This window comes from Dendronephthya gigantea, unplaced genomic scaffold (genome assembly GCF_004324835.1).
Source record: "Dendronephthya gigantea isolate DGI-Jeju-01 unplaced genomic scaffold, DenGig_1.0 000059F, whole genome shotgun sequence".
Lineage (NCBI taxonomy): Eukaryota > Metazoa > Cnidaria > Anthozoa > Malacalcyonacea > Nephtheidae > Dendronephthya > Dendronephthya gigantea.
In genome coordinates, this window is record NW_021163069.1 from 880965 (window position 1) to 891500 (window position 10536).

General features: G+C 37.0%; 1 protein-coding gene across 1 annotated transcript; it reads right to left on the reverse strand.

Annotated features, from left to right (window-relative positions):
• LOC114530080 (aminopeptidase S-like) lies at positions 1-9577 on the reverse strand. Its single transcript, XM_028551666.1, has 7 exons — positions 9387-9577; positions 7731-7930; positions 7475-7643; positions 5680-5886; positions 2284-2439; positions 480-779; positions 1-318 (listed from the first exon to the last, which is right to left on the reverse strand). The coding sequence occupies exons 1-7, from the start codon at positions 9439-9441 to the stop codon at positions 224-226; spliced, it is 1182 nt and encodes a 393-aa protein (XP_028407467.1). The 5' UTR covers positions 9442-9577; the 3' UTR covers positions 1-223.
• Between the last annotated feature and the right edge of the window lie 959 nt (positions 9578-10536).

The window sequence follows — 10536 nt, forward strand, 5'->3', positions numbered from 1 at the left end:
AATATTATGTAACTCAGTTTTAAAATATAATTTCATCAAATTCCCTCGGTTTAGGTACAATGACATATTGCGTAGGTACAATGACATATTACGAGTAAGCTATATTATAATGGTTTCTGGTATTCTTAATTTGAGAGATAAGTACGAGTAGAATCATATAAATCAATTAACAGAAAACGTACTGAATATACGCAAGTGTCGTTTTTTAACGATTTCGTGATGGTCAGAATAGGAAAATCCCAGTCAAGGATAACAACATCAAGAACAAGTTGATAGACACGCTCTGTTCTCCAAAGCTTTTAACAAGTTTGCACGAATCTGTTAGAAATATAGATTAATTTTAGATTTATTGAGTCTGATTTTAACCTAGTTCGAATAGGCGATAATAACCCCCATCCCTCCACCCGCTTCTCTCATTCATAACTTCAAAAACAACAAGCAGTAGAACATGCGGTTACTTTCTCAGTAGTACTACTTACCTTGACTAGCTTGACTTAAATCAAGAACAGTTTTAAAGACAGCATTCATTGATCTTTGTGCGAACTGAAGGTCATCGTCTTTAACAAGGCTGAGATCATCGCATTCTTTATGATAACAGCGCCTCATGTAACCTCTGAAGTTCGCTGTATCTCCCAACATCAAAGCGCTGTACGATGCGTCAGTGTCCCAAAATGAGTAGTGGTCACTGCGATACAGTTGCTCGTAGTAAAAATAGAGCGGTGATAGAGATGGTCGCCCCTGGATGGGAATAGCCATTAACTGCGCACGATAATTTGAATCTGTGAAATTAGTCACTACAATTTTAATCGAAGTATACCTTTTTTATACACAATCAATAATTTTTATATAATCACTGTAGAAAATCAACATCTATTATGCAATCGACCAACACTTGTAATTAATTTTTTGCTGCGATTTTTCGTGCGATTTTCTTCTTTTGATGGATGTGAACGAGTGAATTTGTCACGGATGTTCGAATAAGAGTTCGTTTACATCAGGGGGTTGTATGAAAGCCGGATAGCGCTATCCACCGGATAGTGTTGTTTTAATTAATCGCTTCAAAATCGCCAGTTGTTTGGTATAACTTTGATTGAATGTTAATTTTCCTAAATCGAGGATCCACTTTAGTAATTGTTGTTTTCAAAAATAAAATTTTATCGCTTTTCGAGCATTTTTAGAACGGTGGAAAAAACACTATCCGGCTTTCGTAGTGCCGGTTGTATCAAAGCCGGATAGCCGTATCCACAGGATAGTGTTTTTTCAATCGCTTTAAAATTGCCCGTTATTGCTATAACTTAAAATTCTATTAAAATTCTTAGCATTCCTAAATTGGGGATCTTCTTTAATAATTGTTGGTCCCAAACTGTTGATATTGTATTGGTCTTCAAGCATTTTTAAAACGGTTGAAAAAATCACTATATCTATATAGTGGATAGCGCTATCCGGCTTTCATACAACCGGCCCTTAAGTATTGTTAACTAATTACTCGTTCACATCTATCAAAAGAATAAAGTCGCACATAAAATTGTATCTCCTTTACAACGTACGTCCGATATTTATGCCATTGGTTCGCCACAGTAATAGCGACTCGAATTAGCAAGAAAATTAATTGATTAGCGGGGCACCGCGTGATTGACCAGAGTGATCGCGTAGCCGGGTTGGTGCGTGATGCGATATGCTGGAACACAAATTATATAATAACTACAATGAAACACGCAATTTGATTGGTTCGTATGGGTGCAGTATGAGACAATCCTGCACGAAAAGTTTACATTGCCGCTTTGCGCGGGAAATTTGACCGTCGTTTCATTGTAGTTATTTTATATATTTCACGCTTTCCGAAAGTCTCGCAATTTCCTGCGTAATCACGCAATCCTGCGCGGAAAATAATTTATTATTCCTTTAATGTATAAAAGGTTGTGACATGAGAGAATCTACCATTGCATGTTACTGATAATTCCCGTGTTTGAATGACCTGATCTAAACACGCGGGAATGTTGCAAGAGTTAAGCACGAAACACGAGCCGAAGGCGAATGATTTTACGATCTTTTCGTAATTCAATCAACATTCCCAAGTGTTTTGATCAGGCCATCAAATCACGGGAAACCATTAAGTAATTGTTTTATAAAATAACAACAACAAAGTAGTCTTCCAAGTTTGATTTCCATACGCGTATTAAATTTTCATGTTTGTATGGCATACTCAAAGGCAAGTTGGGCAAGGCAAATATTTTAGATCAAGATTTTATAATTTCTTTTAGAGTGAATTTCTTGTTCACTTACCATTTGAGAAGTACTTCGTAATTAGGGAAAAAATTTTTCTATCGGATTCTTTCCGTGCAATTACTGCCAGAAAATTTCCACGGAAGGAATCACTCTTGACATCATCATAAGTCTTGGGTAACACTTGATCAAATTGAGGTGGAAATTTTTGTGAACCTAAAAATAATTCAAAACCTCTTTAATCGTTTCGCAAACAAGAACTATTTGTAGTGGTAACACACGAGCTTCGAAATATAGCAATTTTGATGAAGTGGGGATCTGAAGGGAGATGCTTCAGAACTTGATAGAAATTTTTGAAAATCATATCCAATCATATTCTTGTAAGTTTGCATGGTGACATCAAATAGTAGATTAACTTGTACGTACACCATGCACGTAAGTGTTTAATACTGCAAAGCTCAGGGACGCCGGAAGATCGACAATTGGAGGGGGGGGTCATTATATTCAAACATCCAAGTTCACAGACAGTAAAAACAATCAATTTCAAAAGATACCAATAATGCAGAACTCGAATGTATATATGACTATATACCCCCAGTTATCAATGTTGCGACGTGCCTGCCAAAGCTTTCGGTCCGTTAACCCGGGCCTTCACTGATAATTGTTAATCAGATTGTTTGATTAACTAATTTATAGGTCTAATCTGGGCCGCAATATCGCCGCAATTAATTGCGGAATTGGTTGATTTTGGAGGATATTTAAAAAAAACAGGCATCACTAGGCGATTCTAGGCAGTGCTGGGCGTTCCTATAGGCGATTCTGGCAATATTTGACAAAAAAGTTAATGAAAGATATCTTAGAGGTGATAGCAAATATTGTGTTAGTAAAATAGCAACAGAAAAACACAAAATAAACCGATGGAATAAAATAATATACCTTGAATAGTATAATGATAGTATTAAAAAGCTGTCATTACATTTGATATATACTTCAATCCATAACTATCCCAATAACTATCACCATTGAAACCTAAACAATACCAGTACATACAATAATGTGTATTATCATTCACTTTATAGTATTCTCAATTTTGATTGGTTAATTTACCTGCAGTTAACTGCGTGCAAATAATACTCAGCTGCAAATAATACTCTGAGCATGCGCATTAATGTCAATTTTATAAACAATGGCGACTCGCTTTGCCGAACTGTCCGATAAAACGAACTCAAAATTGAAAATTGAGTGGTGAATGATAAAACAAAAATTGAAAATTGAGTGGTGAATGATAAAACAATTATTGAACTCGGTTCTCGCAAAATATCGTGATTTGTCGGTGGCTCGCAGATCAATTATTTGCCTCTGCCTTCGGCATCGGCAAATAATTGATCTGCTCGCCACCGACAAATTACGATATTTTGCTCGACCTCGTCCAATAATTGATAAATATAATATCAAAGGTCAATTGGTGTATAAATGGATGCAAATATAGTTCCTAAAACAAAGTCACATTTCAAAGTAAAATCTGCAAAATTGCCACTAACCAAGAAAATATTCCCTTACTGAGTACATGCATTACTATAAGTGTTCCTTGTAGATGTGAATATTTTTACCCCTTGCTTCTTGCTGCGGTAAATTCTTAAGAGGTTTGAAATACATTCGAGATTCGACAAATACTGATTTTGGTGAGATCAAATGAAACGGTATTTTTGCAAATGAAACAGATCATTTACTTCATTCTTACAAACAGACTTTCGTTTCCATAAGTTGTCCCCTCTGGCAATATTTATATATTTGCAGGGGGTGATCTTCCATTTACTTTCCGTGACTCATGATTTCCTTAGATTTCCGTAAAGTTCATTAGACAAACGTAACACGAAGTAAGAAATAAATCTACTGTTTGTGGCCAAAATGGCGCCAAAAATAGTCAAGTCGCCTTGAAATGAACATTATACGTATTTAGATTAATAAGCTGAAATTTGAACCCGATGTACTGGATTTAAATCCCCAGCATGCAGGCTAGCCAATGTAGACAATATTCAAATCTATTTACTAATTGTATTTTGCATATGTACTCCCTGCACGCATGTGTAATGTGGTGATGATAATATTGTTTTAAACAATTTAGACCGAAAAGTATTGTCAATTCTGAAACAATACCATACCCATGGTTTGCCATAAATAGCTGAACTATGGTATTCTCAATGTGATTTAGTAAAAAACCCCTAAAACTCCCTAACAATATAACAACAATCAATTTGTACCAAAAGATTGTATTTCACAGCATGATAAATAATAGGTTATACTACACAATTCTGTGCGATATTTTGGCTATCTGAAGCGATATTGTGCGATTCTAGACGATATTGTGGCCCAGAGTAATTTCACTGATCAAGAACCGGTGAATCAGTTCAACTTTCTCAATCACACTTCCTTCTTTTTTAATTTTGAAAAGTCGACAATAATTTACATGACTGATAGCCTATCTCCTCCACAGGAGTACGAAATTTATCAAAAAACTCGTACTCAAAAGCCCAACGACTACGAGTTTTGGCTGATAGCGTAAGCAAACAACGCGCGAGAATGACGAATCTCGTACTCGTAGTCGTACTCGTAGTCACTGCTAAAGCTCCCTATTGTTGAAATATGATCCATTTGAAGCGAAATATGAAACCTTGAATTCTGGTGTAGCCCTTCCTCGTATACCGATGTCCGACAAACAGGAAGAAACGATTTCAAAACGCGAAGGATTGATTGAATCAAGACAGTCAAATGATAGCGATGTCGATATATCAATTGTATCGTTTCATGAAATGGAACTGTGTACGCTTAATATGTATTACTGTAAACTATGAACATGTATAAATTGAAGGAAAATTATATTCAAATTATATAAACAAGCTTTAACTGACTTTTCGCCATCATGAAATCATTAATCAGCAGGCGTTCCCCTTCGCATTACCCGCATTTCTAATGCTGCCCGCGCCGATCGCTCTCTAATTTTCCCGCCCGCTTGCAGGATAAGAAACGCCTGTGGAGAAGGTACGCTAAAAAAATCAGGCGAAAAATTTCAATTCGATGGAAAATTTGGAAATATGGCGAGTGTTAAATCGTTTTGCTGGTTAATTTTAGTATTTCTTTTCATGTAGCTTTTCAATTAATATCTGAAAAAAGTGGGGGGTTTTCAGTCTGTGTTATTTTAGTCTGTTTTGTAAAAAACGAGCCTGCGTAGTTGGTGGTTAAAGCTTTCAGCGTGGGTCTATTGAAACACCGAATACGAACCTCGAGCACGGTACCATAGACCCCAAACGGCGGCGATTGGCCGATTGTTATAATCTTATCAGTTAGCTATAACTTTTTTTTGGTCATGTTTCTCCTGAAGCAGATGCGACAAACGTGGTTATATTAAGAATATGGGAACGAAATGACATCCTAAATAATTCTTGGTAAAGGACATACCTTCTGAAGAATTATGATTGAGCATTGTCTCCAGTATGATCGCTCCACCAATTGTTCCTCCTGTCTTTTTAAGGTAACTGCTGATATTTTTTACATACTCCTTGCTACCGCAGGCGATTGGCCAAGAAATATTGCACTCGTCTGTCCATTCTTCGAAATCAAATGCAACAAACAGAATAGTGTTGTTTACTTCACATTTCGCTTCGCCTGAGGTAAAATTATCAAAAATATATAATTTTGTTAGAGGCTGTTTATATCCTCTCCCTTTACCGAGATTTAACGACTGCGTTACTAATTTACATCACCAATTTCTACTCTAGAGATTTCTTTTGAAAACGCGTATACGTACAAAATAAATCCGTGGGGCAAAACGTGAATATTCACCCCCCATTATTTTCGATCCTAATAATTTCTTACCGTTATGAACTGAAAAGGTATAATTACAGAGCTTTAGATTTGACTACGGCTCCCACTATGCTACGAGATTCATCAAATTGACGTGATATTCGTGATACGTATTGACGCCAGAGACTCGTAGCCGTTTTAAGAACGCCATTTTAAGAAAACTTCGTAGTCCTCTCTACGTAATTTAAAAAGCAAAAAAAGTTTACATTTTCTCGTTTTTTCCAGAAAAAAAATTTAAGAGAACCATTTTTCGTGACCGTGGCCTTTGATTATGTGTGTTTTACAGTATTTGACAGTATAAACTTGCATTTATTATTGTGTTTGCAGAGGTTTATCATGCTAGTACGAGGTGGCGTATCCATACAACGTTTTTTTCACGCCACAGTGACGAATCTAGCGGGCGCCGTAGTCAAATCTAAAGCTCTCTATTACACTGGTGTCAGCGACGGAGTTGAAAATTCGCCTCAGTTTTGCTTTTGTTTTTTTATTATGTTTTTTTTATTATTTTCCGTCGTCGCAAGTTAGTAATGGCGCGAAATATACTGGTATTTGAAAAGTGTATGTAACCGCATTTATTTACGTCCCAGTCTTGTCTCTCAAGAGTTGTGGTGCACAGCTTTGGCTAATTTTCCGATGCGCGATTCGATTTCGCTCGCAAGATACTGCAATTCCTCCAAGAGAAACAAATAAACCGTTCTTTTTATGCTCTTCGATTAAGTTTAGGCTGAATTGGGGTAAGAATATATTAAATACAAGTAGATTCTGGTCCTATTTTAATAATATTGCTGCTATTTCGCCGTTTAACAAGATGTGGTCGTGCATGGGCGCGTTGAACGTCGTAGTTTGCACAGGATTGAAGATTTAATATAACTGTATAAGCGCGAATTCCAAAGGCAAAGTGTAAGACAAAGCGAATGTATCATGCGGTTTATTTACATTTTTGAACAATTGAACTTCTATACTTTTTAAAGTTGTACGATGTGCTTCTGAATTTTGCAATCGAACATTAGGCTCGCAAGGCATCTAAATGAATATGAACTGTATAGAAGCTTTATAATTTATTGAAGACTGGCACGTGCGCCGAAGTTAAAGCGAGAACAGGCGTCTTGTTGGAAACTTAAATACTTGCTCTTTTATACCGCATAAGGATCAGTAAATCATTAAATGCAATTTATCCTTCTGTAAAGGTCTGTTAATTTCTTTTCGTAAACCAATCACTAAATGTCTATACTCCTAATGCGGGCCCGTGAAAATTTGATGCCTTAACAACAACAAACCTGACCAATTAAAGGTCTTGACCTGGGCCAATCGTCTTGTTGGCTGGAATGAATCGTCAGCGTGCTATTTTTGATATTAAAAAAAAAACAGTTGAACGTCAACTGGCACTTACCTATATTCTTGGCAACTTGAAGTAGTGCAGTGACACCAGAACCATTATCGTCGACTCCTGTTGTGTTTTCTACAGTATCATAATGTGCGCCCACGATCACTATCTTATCATTAGCTGTCCCTGTTCTGTATGACCGAATCATACCCACGATATTCTCAGCCTGCAACGTCTACAGAGAGAATATTTTAATCAATTTTCAAGGGGGATTATTCAAAATACAGACAAGAAAATACACATGAAAGCTATAATCACTTACATTTCCAATCATTGCTTTCTCAATCCAGACATGTAATCCATAATCCTTGAAAGATTTCATGATGTAGTCGCGTGCAGCTTCCTTCTGTTCTGGACTGGTCACGTGATTACGAGATCCTTTGAAATTTTTCAACATTGATAAGATTTCGCTGGTATCACTTTGAATGTCGGGAAATTTGTCGCACAACACAAGATGATTGCCTTGAAAGGATCAAAGGAATTCTTTACAACACCAGAATTTCGTAGTAAAAAAAAATTCGTAGAAAATTCTTCAGACTAGCTAATCCAAGCAGAAAACTATTTTCAAGTGTTCGATTTAGATGTTACACAATTTTGGAAAGCACTTTGTTAACAAATATTTCCGAGTAATCTTACGTTTCTCAACCCATGGACCCTAAATTTATCCCCAATTCACTATATTAGAAAAACTGGCGGGTCTGCAAGATACGTGATTAAAATTAATAATTGTTAAAGAAGCTAGATCCAGCCAAGTAACCTTTTGTTTCATTTAAGACGATTCTTAAAACTAAGTTTCACATTCTGTGTCATCGATTTTTCATTTTGCAGTGATCCGCCATTTTGGAGGATAAAAAGTGTTTACGTTTGGCAATTCTTATTTGTCGCCCGAGTGTCGTATCATACAGCCAACTACGCCACTTCGAGTTGTTTGGACCCGGGCCCTTGACTTGAAAACGTAGTAAAAATAGACGTTGCCATGCAACGTTGTTGCAAGAACGAATTCGAATGTGAAGTGAGAGGCAGACGGATTTTTAATATAATTTTTTATTTGTTAATTCGACCGAAATATTTTACTTCTAAATTCCAACAACTGAGTGTATCTCTTCCAACGTCTAAAAAAGCCCGAAAATAAAATACCCTAAAATCCCTGCTATTTCAAAAATCTCGGCATCTCAGGATAAGATCTCACACGCGTGGCCAGTTTAACACGTGGCTCTGTGGGCGTGCGTGATATTCGCGCGTGGTGCTCCCGCGTGATGCGCGTTGCTTTTCCAAGAATAAAAGCATGCTTTCTTTGAAAAATGGCACTAGACTAGCTCAAACAACTCTAGGCTGATTTCCCAGCATGGATGTGAAACACACAATAAATACAACGATTTGCACCAAAAATAACTACAGGAAGCAACGCGTGCTGTGACATTCAACAATGCTCATATCGTGAAACTAAAAAAGGTTTAAAAATCCAGACTAAATGTTGGTTGTTAAAACCGAAAGTGCGGTTAATGTAAGCGTTTCCATAACTTTGCGATGGTGTATTCGGCCTATGATAGTGTATTTGGTCTATGAGAAATGAGAAATATTTCGCCTGCTTCTTGTAGATTGCTAGCCATCAGAAAAGTAGATCCTCGCGTGGAAATTAAAACTAGGCAAACCAAAGAAACATAAAAAATATTTCAAAATTAGGCATTGTCTTGTGGCAACAATTATAGCACGAAATATAAAATCTTGATGTATGCACTGATCGATCTTGCGGTCACCTTATCTCAATGTTTGTATATTTGCAACATCTCGCATTTAGAGTTTTGTTCAGACAAGTTGAGAAGCGAGTTGAAATTATACTTTGTCTGTGTTACACAATATCTGTTTTACATTCATGTTCCTAGTGATGTAAAAATACAATATTCCATATTTTACTTACCCAACGCCAAACACGCCATGGAGAAGGCAGTGAAGACGAGAATGCGAGTAAACATAGTAAATTTATTATGCTTCCAAAAACGACAAAGAAACACCGTCCGTATTCAGATCGATTAGATAATTTAGGGCTGTTTACATGAGCCCGGTTACCCGAGATTCAACGAAGCGTGAGAGGACTTTGAGGTATTGAAATAAGTCTTTATGACACCAAAGCACTGATTGGATAACGCATCTATAGAAGGCAAAAGTGAAGCCGGAAGTGTTTGGCCGCCACGTGATTCAAAGGCCCCACTTTCGTATCATTTAATATAGATTTCTATTACAGAACCGTAGTTTTTTTTCGTTTTTTGCCTTGTTCACGTTTCTGCCCGGGCCAATTTTCCAATTACAAACATAGAAACATACGAGAAGAAATTTGAGCCAAAAATTTGGAATATTTTGGCTTCATAACGCCGGGAAAACGGAATTTACAACTTCGCGTTTTGGACATCGTTTTATATCAACACCACTCAAAGCGTCCTCGTTTTGATATTTGATAAAAGTGTTTTGAAAACTAACCTCTCGGTTCACTGCTGTTCGCGATATATAGCCGCTTCGTTTCTTCAGGTTTTCTGAGAATATTTGTCCAAGAGCAGAAATTCTATATTTTGAGTTGATTTTGTATCAAAATATAAAAACGAGCTCGCTTTGAGTGGTGTTGATATAAAACAATGTCCAAAACGCGAAGTTGTAAATTCCGTTTTCGCGGCGTTATGAAGCCAAAATATTCCAAATTGGCCCGGGCAGAAACGTGAACAAGGCAAAAAACGAAAAAAAACTACGGTTCTGTAATAGAAATCTATATTAAATGATACGAAAGTGGGGCCTTTGAATCGGGTGGCGACGAAACACTTCCGGCTTCACTTTTGCCTTCTATAGATGCGTTATCCAGTCTTATTTCAGATCAGTGCACCTAACAAGCACATGCTATTGTTGTAGTGATTATACGACTGCCAGGATCATGTTATTTGCTCATTTCAATACCTGAAAATCATCTCACGCTTCGCTGAATCTCGGGTAACCGGGCTCATGTAAACAGCCCCTTAGTCCTTTCAGTTTTTTTGGCAGACAATGACAGATGCTCTATATGTTCGCTGACTTCGCTCATGCTG